Below are 24,597 nucleotides of genomic sequence, written 5' to 3'. Positions count from 1 at the left end.
CCACCTAGATGGTTAATAAGAGCTCGAAGGCAGTCAGATTAATTTGAGATCGTCATCAGTGACGGATTCTTGATGACAGCAATTGTATTTTAAAAAGGGATAAATTACAAAAATATGTGCTTTATTTTCTTGACTTTATTATGTTTTTTCTTGTAGAAGGCAGAAGCAATGTAAAGTCTTGGTTTCTTTTTGTTCTCTCTTTACTTTTCTTTTTCATATTTGGTTGACTCAAACGAGAAAATTAGCCAAATCAACCATAACCGGTGACGTCATTCCAAAATCTGAGATTTCAGCAATTAATATGCATACCGGGTTTTATGTAAAAGATAAGTTTGCGTACTACATAACAACCTTTACACACTCTAGATCTTCTAAACTCATCTAGTTAATGAACTTAACTGCCAGAGCTTGAAGCTTTTTCTTTTTCTTGTCTGATCACATCATATGTTTACTTCCAAGAATGGAGTTCTGTTGTTAGCTTCGTCCTGTCCCTGTTTTGTTGATCTTTTCTCCAAACTTGTGAGATCTTCGCTGAGAGTAATCTGCGAAAACAAAGTCCTCATCTCCTCAATCGAAGCCAGGCTTGGCACAGTTATGGACTGTTTCTTTGGTATTTCGTTCTTGTGCTGATCAACCTGGTCATTGCATGAAAAAGCTTTACTGTTAATATATATACACATATAGATCACACATTCACACTATAGAGTTTTTAAGTTTATTATGTTGTTATGACTGCTTCAGTACCTGATAGTCTTTTATGAGAGACTGTTCTGCTTTGTTTCTGATGTTTGATACGACTTGTCCATGACTCTCTTGCAATAATGTGACCTGGTTCATGCAAGTCTGAACTATGGCATCCGTTGTTTCTTTGTTTTCACGGTCTTGCATCAATGAGTCTGTAAAACCAAGGATTAGAAAGTTGTCTTCCAGAAGCCAAAAGCGGTTTTTGAGTAGGGAAGGTTACCATTAACAGCAGCGTGAAGTTCATTAGTCCTAGTAACAAAGTTAGCATCCATTGAGGAAAACGTGGATGCTAATTCATCGTGCCCCCTCTCATTTTCTTTTGCCATGTCCCTATACGTAGAGAGTTTTATTCAGTGTAATGATGTGGAAACAGAGAGAAGCATGGATACAGAACAAAAAAAAACTTACTCCATTGTGGCATTAAGTTCTTGCTGATACTTCGTGTTAAGATTCTTTATGCCTGTTTCAGTGGTCTCCCACAGCTTTTTAGAATCATTGGCCCTTCCCAAACTGCAGTAAATACAATGTTTGTGTGAGAAGATAGAATGTAAACTAAGTGAGACGTTTGAACCGAAAGCAGTAGGGAGATGGAATTTGTACCAATCTTCAAGGTAACTCTCCATGACTGTGATAGACTCAGCTGAAGCTATTGTGTTTTCCGTGAAGTGGGTTTTCTCTTTCTTTAGATAGTCACACAATTCCTCCTTTGCGCCAACCGAGACTTGCTGCATACCAGACATTTGTTCATACAATCTCTTCTCTTCCTGTATGTCGTGTTCCCGGATATTGCTTGATGCATCAGAGATCTAGAAACACGTAGAGCATCAGTCTTTAAGGTTTGATTCAACAAATGAACAATTAAAGCCTAGTGGAGCTATTATGGTTAAAGACTCACCATTGTAGTTTTCTTTGAAGTTAACTTCGATAATATCAGACTGATATCATTTAAGGCTTGCTTCTCCTCTCTTTCAGCCTCTTCCTGTTTTTGGTAAAGATGATGAGTTGTCTGTGAACCTCTCAAAACATATCCAATTGAAGTCTTTAAGAGTTAAGCTCACCTTAAACTTCATTTCAAAAGCACTAAGCTGTCTTGATTTCTCTGCTTGGCTTGCTCTAAGGGTTTCCACCACGTTGTGGGCTTGGTTGTAGATGTTACTGAAAATGGTTGAAGTCGAACTGGATATTTCTTGTGCAGATCTCATGCTTCTGATCAAGCCCTGGATAAGTTGAAAACACAGTTGAATTTTCAGAAAAAAAATAATTAAACTAACAAGAAACCAGCAAATAATTTTTACAGCACCTGCTCTTGTTGTCTTGCAGCAAGTGCTAATAGCTTCTTCTGATCATTAAGTGTACTGTGGATTTCCTGAGCTACTGCAGAACCCTCTGTTGCTGATGTAGTGAGAAACTGAGAACAGAAGAGCACTTGAATTATTACCAAAACAAATGCTGAGAAATAGAAATTCACAGCAAGAGGTGATAATATTTCATAGCTAGATCTTGTTCATACTTTCTCCACCGCCTCTATTTGTGATACTATAGAGGAGTTCGTCTTCTCCAAATCAGAGCAGGCCTTCTTTTGTAGCATTTCAGATAGTTCCTTCAAAGCTGCTATTCCTGAAGTATATGTGTCTGCTGTTTTCCCAATTCTTGATTCCAGATCGCGTGTTGCCTGTGTGTGTAAATCAATCACTAGTGTTATCAAATAGTCCTAAGCAAAAAGTGAACTGACATAGTGACATGGTATTATGGTACGGTATTTTCTTACATCGTATTTATGTGCAAGAAATGCGTGGGTATGTTCCTCCATAGTTCTTAATTGTTGCTGTTGCTGAGATACTGATCCAAGAACTGTTCTATGCAGATCCTTAAGGTTTTGATCAAGCTGTGAACCAAATTTCAGAAGCATGCTCTGGTTTTCGGATTCCAGCTGATCCTTTTGGTCTGCAGAAATAAGTAAAATCAGCACTTGACAGATCTTGTTTTCAGCCCTAGACATAGGAAAGAAGAAGTACCTAATCTCGTGAACAACGAACTTATATCGTCTGATGCATGCAGCAAATCAGAACGCAACCCCTTTGCGCGGTCGATCAAAGAAGTCTCTGTCCAAGAAAATTTCAATAAAACTGATCCAAGAAAGATGAAGGACTTAAATTTCTTTGTGAGCTAGAATACCTGAGGCTTTCATCCTTAAGATGATGACTTCTCTTTCTTTCAACTTTGAGATAACTTCGATATAATTCTCTTTGAGATCAAGCAACTCTTTGTTACTATTATGCAGGTCTCTCTGGATCATGAATAATCTAAAAGTCAAGAAAACTCTCATTCAAAGCATGCATAATCTAGAGAGTAAATCACTGGAGTTTTTTATCACCTTGCAGTCCTTAAGCTCACTTTCTACGTCCAGTAACTTCTCTTTCTCAATCTCGTAAAGGTCACAGAACTTGGAAGCTTCCTGCATAAGAGAAGCCATTTAAGTTCCAACAGGAGAAGATTAGTTTAGTTTGTAACAGTTAGAAGAGAAAAGGTAAAGCAAACATACACTTTCGCTGAGATTCAATTCATTCTCCAACTGTTCTATTCTCTCCATTCTTGCCTGCAACAAAAGAATCATTAAGCTGATGATAAAATAAATATAGACTTTAAGTGTTGTCATTTGAACATACCTTCTTTTCAGCTTCTTCTTGTGTATATCTTTCATGTGCAATGTAAACACCATTTTTATCCCTTGCCGCTCTTACATCTGCATCATTTGTACAAGAATTATATACTAATCCAGTACCTCACTTGATAATATAGAAAAGAGAAACTGGAGAATGTTGACAGAATATTATGTGTGAAAACCTTCTTTCATTCTCTCAATTTCCAAGTAAAGGTCTTTAAGCAGCACAGCCTTGGATACTTTCTGGTTTGCCTGCAGAGACACGTTTGGTTAGAAGGATAAAAATAAAGGATATACAGTGATAAATAAAGATGAGATATGGTAGCGTAAATAAAACCTCGGGTTTGTTCTTGATGTTCTTGGCACGATAGGCGTAATCCAAAGTACTTAAGGTTTCTTCTAAGGAATGAGCAGATGGAGAGATTGTAGCAATGATACAAGTTTTCGTCTTTCCTCCTAGAGAGTCCCGTAAAAGCCTCGTCAGCTTACTATCCCTGCAAAGATGAAGATGCATTATTATGTTTCAAGACACACAAATAGTATGAAAATAGACTCATAAATAGTTGTAGAACAGGGCAAGTACCTGTAAGGTATATGAGAAGAATGTTCCACAAGGGCATTAATCACACGACCTAGAGTGAGCAAACTCTTGTTAATCTCTCCAGCTTCTCTCGCACGGCCATCCCGAGCTCCTGATCGTAAAATATTCTCAGATCCCGCTAGATCCACAAGGTTAAGCTTGCCACATTTGATCAGCTCTTCTTCTCCCATAGACTCTTCCTTAATGTGGACAGTGATAGTAAAAACTGAATGAGACCGACTGCTTCGTTTATTCAACAAAGTATCTGCAGTGCGCCTCTTGGATGAGCCTCGTTCAAGAAGAGCATATATATCATTAGCACTGTACACAACTTCTTCTTCAAGACCCCTTAAAACCACAGAACCTTTCCCATCCACCATCAAAGAAATGGGCTTCTTCTGCTTATCCTCAGAAGCTCTAGAACAGTCATCTTGAGCTAACAAGTCAGTAACTTCCTCATTGTAAAGCTCCAAGAATGTTACTTTCATACTGTAATCAGCGTTTTGTGCCTCAAGAGTATCGAAAATATGACGAACAGCTCTTGGAATCACCCCAGCCTCCGCAGGTAAATCCCCTCCCTTAACAAAACAAAAAACACGAATCATAAAACAAAATGAAACACTCACAAGAGAGGAACCACTCTATAAGCAAACACAGTACCTTTTTCCTCATCCCACCTTCCATAGTGTAAGTCTTTCCAGTTCCTGTTTGGCCATAAGCAAACACAGTACAGCTAAAACCTTCCAAGACTTCATGAACAATAGGTGCAATAGCTTGATCATATATAGACCTTTGTTGCGATTTAGGACCAAAAACCTATAAACATTCAACACCATCAGAGACCAAAAAAGAGCCAATCCATCAAAAGTAGAAATTAAGAATCGGAAACCTTGTCGAAGTTGAAAAGACGGTCGACTTGTTTATTAGCAACACTGTGAAGAACATTGACTTCTCTTCTAATCTCATTACAAGAGATGACTCTAGGAACATTAGATCTCTGCTCATCTTCACTCAATGGTCTGCATCGAAGAATCACCTGAACGTTAACCTCTTTGTTGTTGTTATCTCTGTCGAGACGGGTAGAGAAAGAATCAGGTCGTCTTCTCTCAAGACGAGGAGTTAGAAACGGTGCCGGTGATGGGATCACTCCTCCTACTCCACTTTTCCTTGTAGCCTCTGGCGTAAACGACATCTTTCCTCAACTGAGATTGATCCTTCGATTTCTGTGAATCCAACAAGAAAAAAAACAAATTGATTCCTTAATCAACTGAGAAAGCTTTGATTCAGAATCACAGAGATTCGAATTCTCAATATAATTCAATTTTTCTTCGCAAACTACGAACCAAAAAAAAAAATAGAAATTGATTCACTTACAGATAAAGAAAGATGTAGGGATCTTGGAGATCGAAAGAGAAACTTTGTTTCAAGTTTGAGAGAAATTTCAAAAACAAAAACAAAAAAAAAAAAGTTAGGGTAAGTAACCGTTGGGGATTCTTAGATTAGATCGGGCTCCGAGTGTGTGTGTGTGTGTGTCTAATGTAAAGCAGAGAAGAAATGTGTGGATTCGAATTTCAAAAAGTAACAAACCAAAAAAAAAATTTTTTTTTTTTTTTTAAAGTAGCAAATATGAAGTTTTTTTTTCTCAGTATTTAACTACACTTTTGTTTTGAAAGAATTTGGAATCAACATGATTGGAGGAGAATGGAGATGGATAAATCAAAACTGATAGTTACCTATTTGACAAAAAAAAAAAAAAAAAAAGAACTAAAAAACACAAAAGAATTTGTAATTGAATTTTAGAGTATTCAATTACATATGTAGAATATATATAGATATTCAAGTTGTGAAAATGGATTAATGATAATTTAATGTATTTATCATCTATGTAGAATTCTATTCTAATATCAATAGTAATTCTAATGTTTGTATTATTATATCTAGATTTTAATAGAATAGGATGGAATTTAAGAGAATGCAATAGAATTTAATAGGTATAAAATCTCCTAAACCTCATATATGATTTGAAGACAAAGCATAATGTTCATCCCATAGCACAAAGAAATTTTGTTTGAAACAAATTACTAAAACATTATTGATAGATAAAAAAAAAATAAGTTTCATGTCATCTCTCCTAGTTTCCAATCATATTCGTTCACATGTCAAAAATAAGTTTCAGCAGTAGGCCTTTACTAAAAAGTTGTACATTTGTTTGTAAATTGAAATGTGCATTATTTCTCATTTTTAATCAATATTTTTGTGAAACCAATATGTTCATATTAGATTCTATAATTATTACATATAAGATATTGTTTTTTTTTCCACAATCATATAAGATATTGCTATCATTACATTTTTGATACAAATTCAAATTATCATATTGTTGAATTTCATAACTTATTTTTTTAAGAGATTAATTTTTCTGATATGTATTTTTATGTATATTTCAATAGTTAACATTTATTTAAGAGAATGATAAATTAAATAAATCAGCAACAATAAATTAAGTATTAGTGGGCTGAGCAATAGCGGTTAGTTTAGAAAAAAAAAAGATTTAGACATGTTGTTAATTGTGATTTCGAAAAGCGGTTAGTTTTTATAAAGATATTAAATTTTGTATTCATTTCTTTTTTTAAAATCATTTTTATAACATACGAAGATATTGGTTTCTTCCATTTTGAAAACTTACAAAACAAAATAAAAAAAATAATAATAAGAAAAAATATATATCCACCTATTCAAAAAAAGGAAGAAATCAGAAATCAAATCTAAATATGCCAAATAAATATTTAAAGGAATTATTAATATTGACTCATATAGGTTGTGTAGGCATGAGTGACTTCAATCTCGACAGAGATCGATCCAATGGTCTTCAACAAACGAATGATTTCCATTTCATCAACATTTTTTCCTTGAACCTTGAATTTAAAAATTTTGAAGGTTTTTCTATCCTGGAATTGTTGTAACTGATTTTAGATCTACAAAAATTACTTGAAGTATTAACTAGTCAACTTAACAAAAAAAAACAATAGAGCAAACTAACATTCACTTTGTCACATGCCAAACTGCTCTAATCTCATTTACCATTTTTCAAAACGTATTTACCGTCTTTTTCTCTTATTAAACCATCATTTTTGAGAAAAATCTTTAGACCATTGTAGTTTTTAAAAAACCTATTGGCGAATTTTTCCTCTGGCCAATAGTCGCAAAAGTACCCTCACCTTATTATGAATGTATAAGTGAGCACCTATCAGTTGGTGATAGTCCAGCAATATCCTAGAAACAAGACCTATTAACTTTTATTCAAAAAGTAACCAAAACAAAACAAAGCTGTAATATTGGAAAAATAAAACAAAGCTGTAATTGATTAAGCTAAACCCAAAAACAAATCTTTGTAATATGTAACAAGTTCTTAAAAAATAATTAATGTTTTATGTATAATTAAAATAATCAGATTTTTCTGATATGTATTTTTTATGTATATTTCAATAGTTAACATTTCTTAAGAGAATGATAAAATAAATAAATCAGTAATAATAGATTAAGTGTTAGTGGACTGAGCAATAGTGGTTAGTTTAGAAAACAAAAAAGAAAGATTTGGACATGTTAATTGTGATTTCGAAAAGGGGTTAGTTTCTATAAAGATATTAAACCTTTATTATTCAAAAAGAAAACAAGATAGTGACATATTTACATACAGTTGAAAAGAGAATTCACTAATTCAGAGCCAATAAAAAATCCATGAATAACAAAGATAAAGATGTTGATGTATTCATTTCTTTATAAAAAAAAAATCATTTTTATAATATACCAAGATAATGATTTTGATTTCTTCCATTTTGAAAACTTACAAAACAAAATAAAATAAATTTTTAAAAAGATTAATTTTTCGTACAAGATTTGCTAATGGGTTAACCACTCTCTCTCTCTCTCTATGTGTTGAAGATATTGTTGGATGTAAGTTTTGCGGCTATATTTAACAATTATATGAAATTTATTATTATTATATTAGAATTGATCAATGCTTTACTAATACGTATAAGCCTAAATCTATATGATCCTTTTACTCTCTAGGTTTTTTACATAACCGAGCATCACGTATTCAGATTTAAATTCGTATATCGTATGTTACTGTCAGATTTGGTTAAGCAAACAAATAATTTTTGTTTTGTTTTCTACCAAACCAAACAACCCTAATAAAAGAACCTTCACGCGCCTCCTTCATTTTCTCATTTCTCTCTCGCTCTCTCTCTCAAAGCTACTCGTCGCTCATCCGCACCGATTAATCCCTCGTAGTCTCTCTCTCTCTCTCAGGTATGCTTCTTCGATCTTCACTTTTATATCAACATCAGTGCTTTCTCCTTTCCGTTGGATTCATTTCTAATCATAAAGTCTCCACCTTTTTCCCCCAAAGTGGTTTGTGTCGATCGTAAAGTACCGAGCTTTGATAAACCCTAATCGTCTTCGTTCAATTGTAGATAGATTACTCAGTATTTATCTAATCGGAATTATTTAGGGATCTAATTTCTTGATCGCAGTGACTTAAAGAGTAACCCTAATCTCTCAGAAATTGCTTATCAGTCTTCATTTTGATTCACTTACTTGCAGGTTCGATAGCCATCATTGCCTGAGGCATATATTGGTGGGGATAAATTAATGGGAACACCAGAGACATCTCGAGAGCCTTGCCCTGACCGTATCCTTGATGATATCGGTGGTGCTTTTGGTATGGGAGCTGTTGGAGGATCTGCTTTTCATTTCATTAGAGGGTCTTACAACTCTCCCAAAGGTAGTCGCTTTGTTGGAGGAACACAATCAGTGAGCATGAATGCTCCTCGTACTGGAGGCAGTTTTGCTGTTTGGGGAGGTTTGTTCTCCACATTTGATTGCTCCATGGTCTACTTAAGGCAGAAGGAGGATCCCTGGAACTCCATCATTGCTGGTGCTGCAACTGGAGGGTTCCTGTCCATGCGACAAGGGTTGGGCGCTGCTTCTAGATCAGCTGTTTTTGGAGGTGTTTTGCTTGCTTTGATTGAAGGAGCTGGGATCATGTTGAACAAGCTACTCTCTCAGCCTCAGCAAATGATGATGGAGGAGCCTGTCCCTGGTATGCCCGGAATGCAGGGAGTGCCCGGAATGCAAGGAGTGCCTAGAATGCAAGGAGTGCCTGGAATGCAAATGGGGCAGATGCAGAATCAAGCACAGCAGATGTCAGAGAGTCAAAACCAGAATACAGCTTCGTCATCATCATCATGGTTTGGAGGGCTTTTTGGTAAGAAAAACGAGGAGGTGCAACCAGGCAGCGGAAGTAAAACGGAGGTGTTAGAGAGTTTTGATGCTCCTCCGGTGCCATCATTTGAGTACAAGTAAGCTTGTGGACATCTCTCTGTCATCCAATGGTTTGCCTGCTGCCTCAACAATCAGTTCCGTTTTATCGTCTTTTTTGTCTGTCCTCGTGCTCTGCTGAATTCTTCTTGTTCACGGAAGAATCAGCATACTATGTCCTCTATCCTTTCGCTAATGGTTATGTTTTAATGAGTTTATGTACTCAATTTAGGAATATTTATCCTTGTGAAACCATCATACAGATATTGTTGGTTCTTAAATAATGTAGTTTTAGAATTTCATAATATGCCCCTGGTGGGAATGTGTTTTGAGTAATGAACATGAATCCCTTGAGAGCTTCAATGGAATCCCCTTGTCCAAGATTTAAGAGTCATCTCGTTCATAGAGTCATTTAAAAGTGTTCTCCACCCAACTACTCAAAACACTGCAAATATGTAGACCAAGCAAGTTCTTGATAGAACTGGCAAAGTGGTTTGCAGAATCTTCAAATTGAAAAAGAAGATGAACGATTCTAACTACAATCATATATCATTCGCAGTACTGGTTCACTGATAATATAATTCAAATTTGAGTATGTTTGAGATTTTGCATCACTAAATTATCAACTGTATCACAAAAGCAACCCTACTTAGCAAACACACTTGTCAAAGATGAATAAGGATTAAGGAGGGATTAAGGAAAGAGATTAATTAACATTTAATTCGTGAAAAATACGTTTAATCTTCTAGTTCCGGCCCTATAAAGGCCCAAACTATTGGTCATAAACGGCGTCGTATCTTATAGCATACTCGAACTCAGCTGCTTTGATCTTCGTCTTCCTCAAATCTCACTGTAGGGTTTTTAGGGGTTATTACTTTCTCTCTCTCTCTGCAATCATGGAGTCTCTAGGGAAGTTACAGCTTCGTCAGCAACCAAATCACCTCTCTTTCACTCACTTCTCTTCATCTTTCCCGAAAACCCCATCCTCCATCTCTTTCAGATCCTTACCCAGATCAACTCCATCCTTCAAATACGCTTCCATCAAAGCTTCCTCATCCAAATCTCAAAACCCTACTCTCTCATTCCTCAAATCCACCTGCGTCACCCTCACCACCGCAACAGCTTTGTTCCTTGCGAATCTCCAGCTCAAACCTTCGCCGGCGATTGCGGCTCCCGTCACAGCGACGCCGTCTGTGGAATCTCACAAACAGAGTAACGGAGAGCATTATACTTACCAAGATATAGAGAGATCGATCGAAGAGTATCTCGTTTCTCACCCTGAAGACGTGCAATGCCTACGAGGTTTGGTGGAGATAAAGATCAAATCTCAGAAGCTAACAGAAGCAATAGAGTTGATCGATAGGTTGCTTGAACTTGAACCAGAGGAAAAAGAGTGGCCGATTCTTAAAGCTAACATCTTTAGTCACAGTGGTGATTTAGAGTCTGCTAAAAATGGATTCGAAGAGATTATAGCTAAGGAACCGCTTCGTGTCGAGGCTTACCACGGCTTAGTTATGGCTTATTCAGATTCTGGTGCTGAGTTGAGTGCTGTGGAGAAGAGAATTGAGGAAGCGATGGTGAGGTGCAAGAAAGAGAAGAATCTTAAGGACTTGAGGGATTTTAAGTTACTAGTGGCGCAGATTCGAGTTGTTGAAGGGAAGCATAACGAGGCGTTGAAGCTGTATGAGGAGTTAGTGAAGGAAGAGCCGAGAGACTTTAGGCCGTATCTATGTCAAGGGATTATATATACAGTGTTGAAGAAGGAAGATGAGGCTGAGAAGAAGTTTGAGAAGTTTAGGAGACTTGTTCCTAAGAATCATCCTTACAGACAGTATTTTATGGATAATATTGGTGCTACTAGGCTCTATGCGGAGAAGGCACAGAGAGAGATGGCTGGATCAAAGAGTTAAAAAAATTTGGAACTCTGATGATTGTTGTCTTTACACAAATGGGTAATGTGATTTTTGTTGGTTTTGTTCTGCTGCTTATGGTTTTATTAGATGGTTTGTAGAAGGTAGTTTGGGAATGAATTTGATAATCAAGATCGTGTGTTGTTGTAGCATCTGTTGAATACTCAATATTGGAATCTTGAATCTCGTGCAGTTTTTTTTGTTGTTGTTGTTGTCGAGATGTGTATTACACACATCACGAGTGTAATTGACACTCCAAAAAAGTGGAGTTTGGTAAAAAGAATTTGTTTCTTTTTTTTGTGGATTAGATCTATTAGCTTACAACGTGTTCGAAAATATTCCTGTGAGAATTGCTGAGAAACTTTGCTTATCTTCATCATTTCCTCCTACCATGAGGTTTAAATTCGTAGGGAAAAAAAAAGAGCTTGTGGTTTTTGGTTTAGAAGATTATGAAGGAGCTGCAGAATGTTTTATATATGTCTTCTTGATGAAAGATTGCTCTCATGGGTTTTAATTTTTGTTTGGAATAATTAGGCATTGCTGGCGACCTTGCGTACTTGTTCTTTCAATGGTAACAAGTTGCTATCTCTTGTCTTCTTATTTGAAAGTTTCTTACTTTGCTTGGTATGGTCTGGTATGAAAAAGAGGAGAAATTAGCCTCTCTTTTTTGTAGTTTAAGAGCCTTATTCTCCTCTCTTCCAGCCACTTGCTGCATTTCGTAAAGATTAGTGTGAACCTCGCCAAACATATCTAAAAAAAAGAATTTGTCCCAACTTGGGAGAAGGGTCTATTTCCAACAACAACAAAAATATATAGTAGAGACTACCATAAGCAAATGTTAGACAACTTTAAACTATAGTTAGAGTGGTAAACAGAAGTTCTTGGGTCCGGATGCTTGGTAAGAAAACTGCAGCTAGACGTGCTGATTTTATTAGAATCTGGATCAGGCGGCTGATGTCCAAACTCAGACCGAAGTGGGACCAAATTCTCGACATAAGAAGATACAACAGATGTATCGGAGGAGAGACAACGAATCTCATGTGTCTCTGGGTAATATATGAACAACCACTGGTTATTGTTATGGAAGAGAAGATTCCCATGCTTGGAAACAGCCAGAGGCGTGAACGACATAAAGCACCTTGAGTGTCCTAGGTTTAAATCATCTAGAGCAGCTAGAGCTATGGAGTAAGTCTTGCTCCATATTTCTTGGTGTGCATCCATGCTACATATCTCTAGTATGGTAGCAGCACGCGTAGTGGCTATGGTCAGACGGTCCTCAAGGTTGGCGATATGTGTATATCGTGAGACCCACTTATCCGGAACAGAGACGAAATGGGACTCTTGTGTGTGAAGATCCAAGGCTAGGATTTTGGAACCCCCTCCAATTTTATACGATGCACAGGACAACCAATAGATGGAACCAGACACACACACGGATTTTCTTGACACTCCGACCACAAAAGGATAAAGCCTCAGGTTCGTCCATTCACCACTTTCAACATCAAGAACATCGCATCCTCCCTCCATAGGGAAACTGCACATCTTGATTACTTTAAAGCTCCCCGTAACTTTGTCTCTACCAAATCCCATGACCCAGTTTCCCCGAATGAAATCTACCTCTTCTCCTGAAAGAAGTAACAACACTAGTTTCTACCTTGTCTTGACACCATTAATTATTGCCACACAAAAAGTTAAAAAAAAAAAAAAAAAAGTAGGATTACGTACGAACCATTTATAAATCGGGAGGACACTGGATCTGGGGCGGATGGGAACCGCAGGAGTTGTCCGGTCGAGGGGTTCAAAACGATGATAGACTCTGGTTCAGCTATGCAGACCAAACCGTCGCAAGTCATCAAGGGCCGTGCGTCGCAATTCATCGAGGGTCTTGCGTCGCGGAAGTGTATATAGACGATCACTTCGTCGTCCCATTCGTCGAGACGGGCCTGACGGATGATTCTCGGACGGTCGCCACAGTCGCAGTTGTAAGCAGCGATGATTCTCCGGGTCTTTTTAACATTCATACGCCTTTCAACGAACATCTTCGATTCCAGGATTGATCTCCATTGTTTTGAGACGGTTTTAAACTTAAGGATTGATTTCGAGGGCAGTCTGAGGAATATTTCTTCTAATAAATCGGGAACTATGTAGATCAAATTAGTGTTTTTTTCTTCTTCCACCATCTTTGTTGCTTGCATGCTTTTGTTCTTTTTCTGACTTCTGTCTGAGAAACTCTATTCCGATCCCGTGAATTTATATATAATCTATTAATATCATAAATTAATAGTTATATAAATTTATTCGAACATATCTAAAACCTTTCAACAATATATAATTCTTATATTCCAGTTTTCGTTAGTTATTTTTATTGTATTACACATTTTTTGGTGTTGTGTTTATTTTTTATATATAATATTAATACTATAATTACTTTATAAGCATTCTATGTATGTTCCAAAAAAAAGATAAATAATAATCTAGTGTTATAGATAATAACCATGCACACCTTTTCTAATTTTTGAACCTGTTTTAATTTTATTTGGATAAAGTTAAATCTCTAAAAAATAATATTTATTTTAACAAGAAACAAAAATGATATGGTCAAAATATAAAATAAACAATGATAATAATTTTAGAGATTGCTCTATCAAATCCTAGTCAGCACAGATCCTTCTTGAATCCACTATTTTATTCTTGATTATCTAGAGTTGGCAGTATTACTCTTGAATTATGTAAATAAAACCTCTATAAATTAATAACATCATAATTAAGATATATTATTAACTTGTTCGATAAATTTTAAGAAATATGTGTCTAAATTAATTAAAGGTACTTAAAAATAATAATAATGAGTTACAACTTACAACTTATAAGTAAGAAAGATAACCACAAAACTTTTTGAAACAGTAAATATACTAAAATTAATTATAAGAAAAATTAACATTAATTCAAGGAAAAACAAACAATACAAAAGTCAAAATTCACTAACTATATTGTTTATATATATATATATATTTATACAATTATTATTTTTAGAGTATTTGATGGGACTATAAGAAAAAGGCTGAGGAAAGCTTGCAGGTTTGTGTGCATAATGGTGGATTAATGAAAAGCTTGAAGTTAGACCATAGTGGGGAACAGTTAAAGAAGAATACCAAACCCGAAGAATTTATAATTGTATTGATATGCTCAAATTAATCCCTAGAGCTACTCTCTTAAATTTGGAGGTCACTGCAGTACTTAGGGGTCGAATTCCACAAAGACTCTAGACTATTCAATAAATTATAGAATTTTGTAATTAAGCTAAACAAATTAATTTGAATTAAAATAGCAATGCAAAAATATTAAATTAAACTGTTGTGAAATCAGAAAATCAAAAGGTTAAGCCTAGGAAATTTTTTAGGAAATTATGAAATATTAAATCAGATAATTTAATTAAGGTTCAAGCAATTAAAAATCAGATCTAGAACTCTAAACAATTTTGTAAAACAATTCAGCTCTCACTGCAATTATTATCTAAATTTGAAACTAGAAAATCCAAATCTCTTTGTAAAATTCTTAGTTAAAAATCAGCTTTAAGAACAAGTTTAGATAAGTTCACAAAATTATTAATTCAAATCTCTTTGTAATAAATAATTTTGCTCATCAATGGTTTAATCAGGAAAACAATCATATTCTCATATTTAATTTATTTTCCTATGATAACAATTCTAGGTGACCAATCAAGAATTATTGTGAAGAACAACCAAAGATGAAGATCATAAAAGATTAAGAACCCTTAAAATCACAGATCTAATAAATCATAAAAACCCTATGAAAAACCCTAAACCTAACAAGCAAACTACTCAGACATATTCAATGAAGAACAGAACATATTTCTGAATAATAAGCAATAGATTATTGAATAGTAAAAAGGGAGTTTAGAAATCTTCTCTCTACAAAGAATTCAGATTCTTCTCTCCCAAAAGCTCTCAATAATCTCTCTCTCAAAAATTGCTAGAAAATAACTTCGAGGTTTCTAAAACCCAAAAATAAAATATATACATATTAAAACACGTCCAGAGGCTTATGATGCAATTGTGGAAGACTTCGGGCAAAATTGTAAAACTTCCAATTCTTGTTCTCTCATCGGGTAAACAAGGGTGTCGATCGATGCTGAGGTGGTGTCCATCGACACCATCACTCTGTTTCGACTCCAAGTTTATTTCCTCCGGGTTAAATGCTCCAAAATGTCTAAATTGCTCCACTTCGCTCCATCAGTGCCAAAATCCTAGAAAACCTGTAATGACACAAAAACAACCTAGACAACAAATCAAAAGACTCAAAAAGCACACTTATATCATGGTTAAAAACTGTAAAAACCATGATATATCAACTCCCCCAGACTTAGCCTTTGCTTGCCCTCAAGCAAAACAGAAACTTAGACCTGTGAAAGAGGTTTGAAAACATGGAATTCACTCAACTGCAGGTAACTGTTTTCGCACTCTTCATCGCCTTGATCTTCAGAACTTACTTCATGTACTTTGTCAATTGAGAAGCATCAACATTCCTTACTCAAATCCCACAATCCTTAGGAATCTCTAATCTCACCATTGTCATCTCATTACATAAATTAAAGCAAATACAAGTGAGTTCTTACCTTGGTGTATCGATCAATGGCATATGGACTCTCTTCTGGCCAAGACATTCTTCATACATCTCCTTTCATCTCTCTTTTCTCACTTCAAAAGGATTTTTTTTTTAAGTAATCAAAGATGTAAGTGAATATCGGGGTCATTGGTAATTTACCTACCCCTCACTTCCAAGCTTTGTGTGATCATTTGACTCAAGAGTAGAATAATGGGGTCACAGGTAATTTACCTATCCCTCTAAACTGATCAAAATCATCTCATCTTTTATTTTCTTCTCTTCTCTTTTTTTTTATCACTTTTTTTTTTGAAGTACTGAAGGGAAAAGAGAGGGAAGACATACTTTGAAAAATTGCACTGTCTTGTATGGCCGGAAGAAGAAATTTAGTCCACTGATCTCAAACCCCAAAGCAAGAGATTAAGTCCGGTTAAAATCCTGATAAAAGTTGAGACAACGTTGGTTTAACTAGATATCCTTTGAATAAGGGCTTTCAGGATTGTTGATACAACTCATAGTCGTTTCCACACTTCATTTCTGAGGTCAAGCTTAGTCAAGAATCATTAGAGTGTTAGCCAAAGAACAGTAACGATTAGTTAGAGATCATAATTCCAAAAGAAAACAAAAATTTGACTCAATAAAAATAAAATACGGTTTTGACACAAGTTAGTTGTTAGTACTAACCTCCCCCAGACTTAAACGACACTATCCCCAGTGTTTTCAAGCAAGAGAAAGGTAAAGAAACAAAAATGTATTTGAAAATTGTAAAGAAAAGATGAACATTCTCGGGTTACCAATCGGTGTCGACCGACACCAAAGTGGTGTCGATCGACACCCTCGATGAACAATGAATATTGGCCGAAACTCCTTGTTAGTTGCAGTTAATTGTGTTGTTGAGTTGTTAGATCAATCCTTTGATGTTAATTCTGTTAAGAAAGCACTCAAACACAAACACAGGTTAAAAGCAACATGATAGATAGATAGTTCATAAGTTCAAACGAATTTCAAACACAAACTGACTCAATGCAAGAATAAAAATGACTCAATCCTAAAAAGAGAAAAAGATAAAGAAAACCATGATCAGAAGCTAGCAGAAACATCGTCGTCATCAGAGACGGAATTAGCAGGTGATGAAGACGCGGAAGGTGATCTGGTCCTAGTAGGATGAATGCAGCAACTAGACATCCTGGCCATGCCGTTCCAGATAGAACGCAAAGCAGAAATCACATAGGCCTGATGAGCTCCCTGAGACATAGTGGTGGGATTCTCCGGTGGCTCTGCAAACTCAAGTAAAGACCCAATCTCAAAACCCCCAGCAGGGTTAGTAGCAGGTGCAGCAGTGGAAGCAGTACGTGAAACGCGATGGCGACGAGAAGGAGGGCAAGCAATGTAAGCATCAGCAGAAGGGTGAAAACATAACTGCTCGGGATCCCGACTAATGGTAGTAAGATCAGGTCGCGGAAGGCGAACAAAGTGCTCTCCCGTGTCATCAATAAACCTCGACAACAAGCCTGGTTTCAGCCAATGTGTACTCCTCAAATATTGCTCGTCCATGAGATGTCTCTTAGTGACAACGCTATAACCATCAATAGGAATTCTCTTGAACTGAAGAATTGCAGTAATAAGGCTCCCCACAGCCTCTTTCTTAGTGTTAGTACCCAAAAACGGTTTGATCTGCAAATCAACCAAGTGGTGTGCAAAAATAGCCCCAAAGTTCAGGCATAAAGGGTCACGACGCTGCTCAAGAGAAAGAGAAGGAATCAAACGGCCAACTCCAAGGCTCAAGAAATAAAGCTCTGCTGCTCTCATCTTGTTAGGCTCCATCTTACACTGAAAAGTGGTACCAAGAGCCCGAAGAATATACCTGAGCACCAGATGGCGGACTTCTGACTGAAGAGATGTCTTGGAATCATACTCTCCAAGTCCTATGTAAGACCACAAATCAGAGAGATCCTCATAATACTTGGGCAAAACAGTGGGTTGATGCCAACGAATCCAACCAAAGACATCACAAAGTTTTTCAAAAGAGATAACATAAGGCAGTCCATTGATGAAGAAATGCATTTGACCGTCACTTGCTGATGGTGCCTGCTCATTCTCATAAGTGATCCTAACAGAAGCCATAAACTGCCGCACTAAATCCGGATAAAGATCATACTGCTTAGTACAGACAGTTCCAATATTCATCTTATCCAGCAATCCTAAAACTTCATCATAAATTCCCAGTCTACGAAGAACAGCAGGATCAACAAACCTTGTAGGCTCAATAACAACATCTAACCAAGCATTATATAGCATTGTCTCATATTCTCCCAAAACATACAGTGGCCTATTGATGAATTCAGGTTTCTTAAGCTCTGCAATAGGATTCTCCCATACTAATTGAGTTGGAAGTGGTTCACCTTCATCTCTTGGCCATGGGAAATGAGATTGAATGGGAGATGGGAGTGAAAGGTCAGCGAGATTGGAGGAAGGTCTCGCCAGAGTTCGTGGAGGCGGAGCAGCGGCGGTTGAAGCGGACGACGGCGGACGGCGAGTTGTCAGGCGAGTTAGGCGAGAAGAGGAAGCCTCGCCATCGTTGGTTCGTGCCTTCTTGTTGGGCGCCATCACCTCAAAATGCGAAATTGAGACTAGATCCACGAAGAGGAGAGAAAATCGATTGGAATAGCACTTGGAAGCACTCAAAACGGATCAAAATCGGAGAAGATATGAAGAGTTGAAGATTTTCATCGAGTTTTTAGGTTTATGAAACGAGGAAGAAGACTCGGGAGTTAAATCGCGATTCCCTCGGTTTCAACGGTGTCAATCAATACCCATTAAGTGGTATCGATCGATGCTACTTTTGTCGGACCCGGCCCAGTTGCAATTTGAGGCCCAGTTTTCGCAAACCCAATCCTAAACCCATCAACCTTTCTGCGATCCAATAGTGGTGTCGATCGATACCCAGGTGGTATCGATCGACACTGATGCTGATCAATGGTATCCGAACCTTATAGTTAGTTTTTTTTATTTTTTTATTTTTTTGAAACAAATAAAACTCAAAACCAAAAATCAATATGTTAGTAATCCTAAAAGAAATTTTGAAAAATAAATAATTCCTACCAGTGGGTTGCCTGCCTCCCAGTCAGCGCTCGTTTTAAGTCATTAGCTTGACATGGCAATGGATTAGGCGGAGGGTGCTTTGTTCAAACGCACAATGTGTCCGTCTGGTATCTCGGCTTGATCATCAATATGTTCAAACGCACAATGTGTCCGTTCAAACGCACAATGTGCCCAATAATGTTTCACCCTTTGATCATTAACAGTGAACTTCTCTCCTTTGGACTTCAGCAACACAATGGCTCCATATGGTCTAACTTCTTGGATAGTAAAAGGACCAGACCAACGGGAACGGAGTTTTCCGGGAAACAGCTTCAAACAAGAATTATAGAGGAGTACCTAGTCATTAGGCTCAAAGTGTCTGGAGATGATCTTCTTATCATGATATGCCTTGGTTCTCTCCTTGTACAGCTTGGAATTCTCAAATGCATGAAATCTCAGCTCTTCCAACTCATTCAACTGCACTAACCTTCTCTCTGTAGCTGTCTTGGCATCATAATTCATCAATTTAACTGCCCAGGCTGCCTTGTGTTCTAACTCCACCGGAAGATGACATGCTTTTCCATAAAGCAAATGGAAAGGTGTGGTGCCAAGTGGTGTTTTATAAGCAGTTCTATATGCCCAAAGTGCATCATCAAGCTTCATAGCCCAGTCCTTCCTTGTAACACCAACTGACTTTTCAAGAATCTCCTTAATCTGCCTGTTGGAAACTTCTACTTGCCCACTAGTCTATGGATGATATGGAGTAGCCACTCTATGCTGAACACCATACTTTTTCAGCAGCTTGTCAAAGACTTTATTGATAAAGTTTTTACCTCCATCATTGATAACAATTCGAGGCACCCCAAACCTTGGAAAGATAATGGTCTTAAACAGCTTAAGAACCACTGCAGAATCATTCTTTGGACATGCAACCGCTTCAACCCACTTTGAGACATAATCAACAGCAACGAGGATGTAGTTGTTCTTATAAGAAGATGGAAACGGTCCCATAAAGTCAATACCCCAGCAATCAAATACTTCAACTTTAAGAATGAAGTTTAGTGGCATCTCATTCCTCTTACTGATTTGACCTTCCCTTTGACAAGCATCGCTTTTCGTGACAAATTCATGAGCGTCTTTGAACATTGTTGGCCACCAAAAGCCTGCTTGGAGAACCTTGGACACTGTCTTGAATGTAGCAAAATGTCCTGCATAGTCAGATCCAGGACAATGAAACAAAACGTCAGGTACCTCAGTCTCTGCTAAGCATCTTCTGTAAACTCCATCACTGCAATGCTTATACAAGTAAGGTTCATCCCAATAGTATCTCCTAAGCTCTCTCATGAACCTCTTCTTGTTATAGCCAGTGAAATTATCTGGTTCTACCTCTGCAGCAAGATAATTGGCAATATCAGCATACCAGGGTTGGTTGGAGCTAGCTGATATGTTACGGTTTTGACTCACTTTGACCCCGTTTATTTGATAGTTTTGTAGTTGATTGAGTCATTTTCAGGTTATAATACGAGGCTAGGAAGCTAAAAGCAAGGATTGGAACAGCAGGAGCAATCAGAGCAGAAAGGAGTTGAATTGGAGCAGAAAAGCTGATTTTAGACCCAGGAGCACATGCTCCCGATTTCCGAGCACATGCTCCCAACTCTACGGTTTCATGACGACGTGGCAAGCATCTAGGCGCCGATTCCCTGCCTAATTCCCCTTATTTTAGGAAATCCTTTGTGAGAGAAAGAGGGCTGAGATTGCTTTTTAATAGGAAGATTTGAATTTGGATTCTTTCCTTATTTTTCTCTACTTGTATGCTATTTAACCTAGGGTTTTTAGGGGACAGAATATACACTCTTTCTTTTTGGTTTTTTTGAGGGACGTTTTGTGAGGGAGAGGAAGAGCGGCTACGTTAGAGAAGCGATTCTGAACCCTTGTGATTTTTATATTTTTATGCTATTGAATTTCTCATCTATGTTGGCTATTCAATTCTCTATGTCTGAGTAGTTTTCTTTGCTAGATTAGGGGTTTCAAAGGGGTTTCATGGGTTAGCAACAGAACACAAATAGGGCTTTATATAATCGATTGTCTTCACTATTGTTAGACTTAATGCTTAGGTTGATTTGATCACCCAATCTATGATTCTAGGTTTATCTATTCATCAAAAGTGTAATAGGTTGCTAGAAAAGACATTAGTGGGCAAATTATCCTATACCTGCGAAAGTTGATGTGTAGGTGATTTGTGAACTTATCATTCCTGTTCTTTAATGTTTGTCTGCGATTTTGGGCTCAAACGACAGTTTAGGGTTTATGGACCGCCGAGCATGTGCTCCGGATGTCTGAGCACGTGCTCCGCGTTTCCGCACAGAATCTATCAGATAAAGTTATTGATGCCACGACAGTGGATCAGTTTATATTTATGTTTGAGTTCTAGACTGGTACTTAATCTATGCCCTGAATAGTTGTTTAGTTGTTGTCTCTGAAATTCCCGAGAATTATCCCTGATCTAGTGTTTTGCTTATTGCCTTTTTATACCGTTTTAATCGCGTTACTGTTACCAAACAAACCCAACTTTGAATTGTCTTAGCTTGAAATTGAACCAATAGAACCATAGAGTAAAACTTGGTCTTCGTGGGATTCGACCCCTAAGTACTACTTCTTTGCTGTGCACTTGCATTAGGAAAATAGGGTTTAAAACTCTGTGTATCACTAGCCACAGCAACTAAATCTCCTTCATACCACCAATCTGTCTCGGGAAATCATGGGTGTCGACCGATGCCAGTGTGGTGTCGATTGACACCATCTGTATCCGAGAACAGACTCTTCGTTTCATCAGGCCGAAATCCAGTATCCACAAAGTAGACATGTTCTTCAGGCAAACAGTCTTTTATTGGGACATCATCATCAATTCTAATCCTGGACAAGTGGTCAGCAACACTATTCTCAATTCCCTTCTTATCCCTCACTTCAATGTCAAACTCTTGTAGAAGAAGAATCCATCTCAAAAGTCTAGGCTTAGCATCCTTCTTCTGCATCAAATATTTTAATGCAGCATGATCAGTATGAACAATGAATTTGGATCCAACTAGATAAGACCTGAACTTTTCAAAAGCAAACACAACCGCCAACAACTCTTTCACTGTTGTTGCATAATTTCTTTGTACATCATCAAGTGTTCTGCTGGCATAGTAGATTGCATGAAGCTTCTTGTCTTTTCGCTGTCCCAGCACTGCTCCCACTGCATAGTCACTAGCATCACACATAACCTCAAATAGTAGATCCCAATCTGGTGGCTGAACAATAGGAGCACTCACAAGCTCTTGCTTAATCCTTTCAAAGGCTATCCTACACTCATCAGTGAATTCAAACTTGACATCCTTGCACAACAAAGCAGAAAGTGGTCTAGCTATCTTGCTGAAATCTTTGATGAATCTCCTATAGAATCCTACATGCCCAAGAAAACTCCTTACCGCCTTCACATTTTCTGGCAATTGAAGACCTGTCATCACCTCTATCTTAGCGCGGTCAACCTCTATTCCAGCTTCTAAAACCCTGTGGCCAAGCACTATGCCATCTCTAACCATAAAATGACATTTTTTCCAATTAAGCACCAGATGCTTCTATTCACACCTTGCTAGCACCTTGCATAAATTGTCTAAATAGTTCTTGAAAGAAGATCCATAAACTGAAAAGTCATCCATGAATACCTCCATAAAGTCTTCAATCATATCGGTAAAGATAGACATCATGCATCTCTGAAATGTTGCAGGAGCATTACAGAGACCAAAAGGCATTCTTCGGTAAGCAAAGGTACCATATAGGCAAGTGAAAGTGGTTTTCTCTTGATCATCAGGATGAATTGGAATTTGAAAGAACCCGGAATAACCATCCAAAAAGTAGTAGTATGGATGATTAGCTAACCTCTCCAACATCTGATCAATTAAAGAAAGCGAGAAGTGATCTTTTCGGGTTGCAGCATTCAACTTCCTGTAGTCTATGCACATCCGATGACCAGTGATTGTCCTTGTAGGGATCAGCTCATTCTTGTCATTCTTCACCACTGTTACTCCACCTTTCTTAGGAACAACATGTACCGGACTAACCCAATTGCTGTCAGATATCGGATAGATGATTCCAGCATTCAGCAGCTTCATGATCTCTTTCTTGACAATATCTTGCAAATTCGGATTCAGCCTCCTCTGATGCTCAATAGATGTCTTAGCTCCCTCCTCAAGATGAATCCTACGCATACACAAGTCTGGAGAGATTCCTGCAATATCATCAAGAGAATAGCGCAAGAGGTTTGCGAAACTTGCGCAACTTGCTTAGCAATAAAGTGAGCTCTGCATTGTTCAAGGAAGCACTAACAATAACAGGGTAGGAAGAATTCTCACCTAGAAATGCATACCTTAAACCAGCAGGAAGTGGCTTGAGATCAAGCTTTGGAGCTTTCTTTATACTCCAATCAGAAAAATTTTCAGCTTGTGAAGAAGTACTAACCAAGTCCTCTTGTGCAACCAGCTTCTTCACTTGTTCATTAGCATCAAGTAGCTTGACATACCCAGCAGCAATGTCATCTAGATGCTCAACCTTTTCAGCAGAAGCAACCAATGCTCTCTCTAGTGGATCCTCAGGATGCAACTCCTGGAATATCTCTTCAGCAAGGTTAGACAATGTGTCCACATAGAATCTCTGTCCATCAATGGTTGGCCTCTTAACCAGCTTATCCATGTCAAAGCGCATTTGTAGATCACCCACATTAAGACCAATCTGACCTTTCTTGACATCAATAATAGCTCCAGCAATGGCTAAAAATGATCTTCCCAGAATGAGAGGGTCCTTAGGTTCTTCTTCATATTTGAGTACTACAAAATCAGTCGGTATCAAGCATTCTCCAATCTTAATTGGAACATCCTCAAGAACACCATCAGGAATACGAATTGACCGATCTGCAAGGATTAGAGTGATCTTGGTAGGCTTGAAGTCTGTCATTCCCAAGCTGAGAGCTACTGATCTTGGCATTAAGTTGACACTAGAACCAAGTTCACACAAAGATCTAGCAAATCGGTCAGTGAAGATGGTACAATCAAGAACAAAACTACCTGGATCAGGAAGTTTTTCTGGGATCTTGTTCTGAATAATAGCACTGACTTGAGCTGATATCATCATGACTCCTTGCTCAGCATTCAAATCCTTGGTTACCATTCTCTTGACATATCTCCTTAGCATTGGAGAAGTCCTAACAGCATCAATCAAAGGTAGCTCAACAATAAGCTTATCCATCATTGCTTTGCATTTAGCATCATCTAGCTCTTGTTTGGACTTCTTTGGACTCTTGGGGAAAGGAACCTTGGGTTTGTAAACTCTTTCAGCAACTGGGGTGGAAGAAGTGGCATTCGGAGTCTCTGTTCGTAACGGGTATCGATCGACACCCATGTGGTGTCAGTCGATACCGTCCTCTGGTGTAGAAATCGTGGCTTCGGGTGGACACAATGTCGATCGATGCTTGTGTGTGTCGGTCGACACTGGCTCAGCCGAGACATTCTCATCTTCATCTATGTCAATCAACTCATGTGTATGATCAATGTGAATCTTCTGGGCTATAGGATGGAGTTGTTTACCGCTTCTCAAAGTCACTGCATTGCATGAATGCTTGGGATTTAATTCAACTCTCCCAG

The 24,597-nt window shown here is 37.6% G+C and overlaps 4 protein-coding genes across 4 annotated transcripts; 2 read left to right on the top strand and 2 right to left on the bottom strand.

Moving 5' to 3' along the window:
* Window positions 1-241: 241 nt before the first annotated feature.
* Window positions 242-5,747, bottom strand: LOC104782165 (kinesin-like protein KIN-5B). The gene is made up of 21 exons (XM_010507026.3): window positions 5,361-5,747; window positions 4,876-5,209; window positions 4,647-4,802; window positions 3,990-4,564; window positions 3,744-3,900; window positions 3,589-3,658; window positions 3,411-3,487; window positions 3,287-3,340; window positions 3,119-3,199; window positions 2,920-3,031; window positions 2,760-2,846; window positions 2,513-2,688; window positions 2,255-2,416; window positions 2,045-2,152; window positions 1,803-1,961; window positions 1,640-1,723; window positions 1,345-1,550; window positions 1,153-1,254; window positions 965-1,074; window positions 745-896; window positions 242-635 (listed from the first exon to the last, which is right to left on the bottom strand). The coding sequence occupies exons 2-21, from the start codon at window positions 5,176-5,178 to the stop codon at window positions 441-443; spliced, it is 3,126 nt and encodes a 1,041-aa protein (XP_010505328.2). The 5' UTR covers window positions 5,179-5,209; window positions 5,361-5,747; the 3' UTR covers window positions 242-440.
* Window positions 5,748-7,988: 2,241 nt separating this feature from the next.
* Window positions 7,989-9,613, top strand: LOC104782164 (mitochondrial import inner membrane translocase subunit TIM17-2). Its single transcript, XM_087511680.1, has 2 exons — window positions 7,989-8,297; window positions 8,592-9,613. Exon 2 carries the CDS (start codon window positions 8,640-8,642, stop codon window positions 9,351-9,353), a length of 714 nt encoding a protein of 237 aa, XP_087367806.1. The 5' UTR covers window positions 7,989-8,297; window positions 8,592-8,639; the 3' UTR covers window positions 9,354-9,613.
* Window positions 9,614-10,099: 486 nt separating this feature from the next.
* On the top strand, window positions 10,100-11,514 carry LOC104782163 (protein SLOW GREEN 1, chloroplastic). The gene has a single exon (XM_087511679.1). The coding sequence runs from the start codon at window positions 10,205-10,207 to the stop codon at window positions 11,216-11,218; it is 1,014 nt and encodes a 337-aa protein (XP_087367805.1). The 5' UTR covers window positions 10,100-10,204; the 3' UTR covers window positions 11,219-11,514.
* Window positions 11,515-11,981: 467 nt separating this feature from the next.
* LOC104784238 (F-box/LRR-repeat protein At2g43260-like) lies at window positions 11,982-13,458 on the bottom strand. Its single transcript, XM_087511678.1, has 2 exons — window positions 12,948-13,458; window positions 11,982-12,843 (listed from the first exon to the last, which is right to left on the bottom strand). Exons 1-2 carry the CDS (start codon window positions 13,411-13,413, stop codon window positions 12,041-12,043), a joined length of 1,269 nt encoding a protein of 422 aa, XP_087367804.1. The 5' UTR covers window positions 13,414-13,458; the 3' UTR covers window positions 11,982-12,040.
* Between the last annotated feature and the right edge of the window lie 11,139 nt (window positions 13,459-24,597).

Source organism: Camelina sativa, chromosome 4 (genome assembly GCF_030686135.1).
Source record: "Camelina sativa cultivar CO46 ecotype springtype chromosome 4, ASM3068613v1".
Lineage (NCBI taxonomy): Eukaryota > Viridiplantae > Streptophyta > Magnoliopsida > Brassicales > Brassicaceae > Camelina > Camelina sativa.
Note: the sequence above shows the minus strand (reverse complement) of the source record. Positions and strands in the feature narration are given on the sequence as shown.

Bases quoted from the DNA above. Each gene is read 5' to 3' on its own strand.
- LOC104782163 (XM_087511679.1), top strand. From the start codon at position 10,205: ATGGAGTCTCTAGGGAAGTTACAGCTTCGTCAGCAACCAAATCACCTC.
- LOC104782164 (XM_087511680.1), top strand. From the start codon at position 8,640: ATGGGAACACCAGAGACATCTCGAGAGCCTTGCCCTGACCGTATCCTT.
- LOC104782165 (XM_010507026.3), bottom strand. From the start codon at position 5,178: ATGTCGTTTACGCCAGAGGCTACAAGGAAAAGTGGAGTAGGAGGAGTG. The intron at 4,565-4,646 runs GTACTGTGTTTG...TGTTTTGTTAAG, and splicing joins AAGGTGGGATGAGGAAAAAG to GGAGGGGATTTACCTGCGGA. The intron at 2,417-2,512 runs GTAAGAAAATAC...TTACACACACAG, and splicing joins TTCTTGCACATAAATACGAT to GCAACACGCGATCTGGAATC.
- LOC104784238 (XM_087511678.1), bottom strand. From the start codon at position 13,413: ATGCAAGCAACAAAGATGGTGGAAGAAGAAAAAAACACTAATTTGATC. The intron at 12,844-12,947 runs GTTCGTACGTAA...TACTTCTTTCAG, and splicing joins GTCCTCCCGATTTATAAATG to GAGAAGAGGTAGATTTCATT.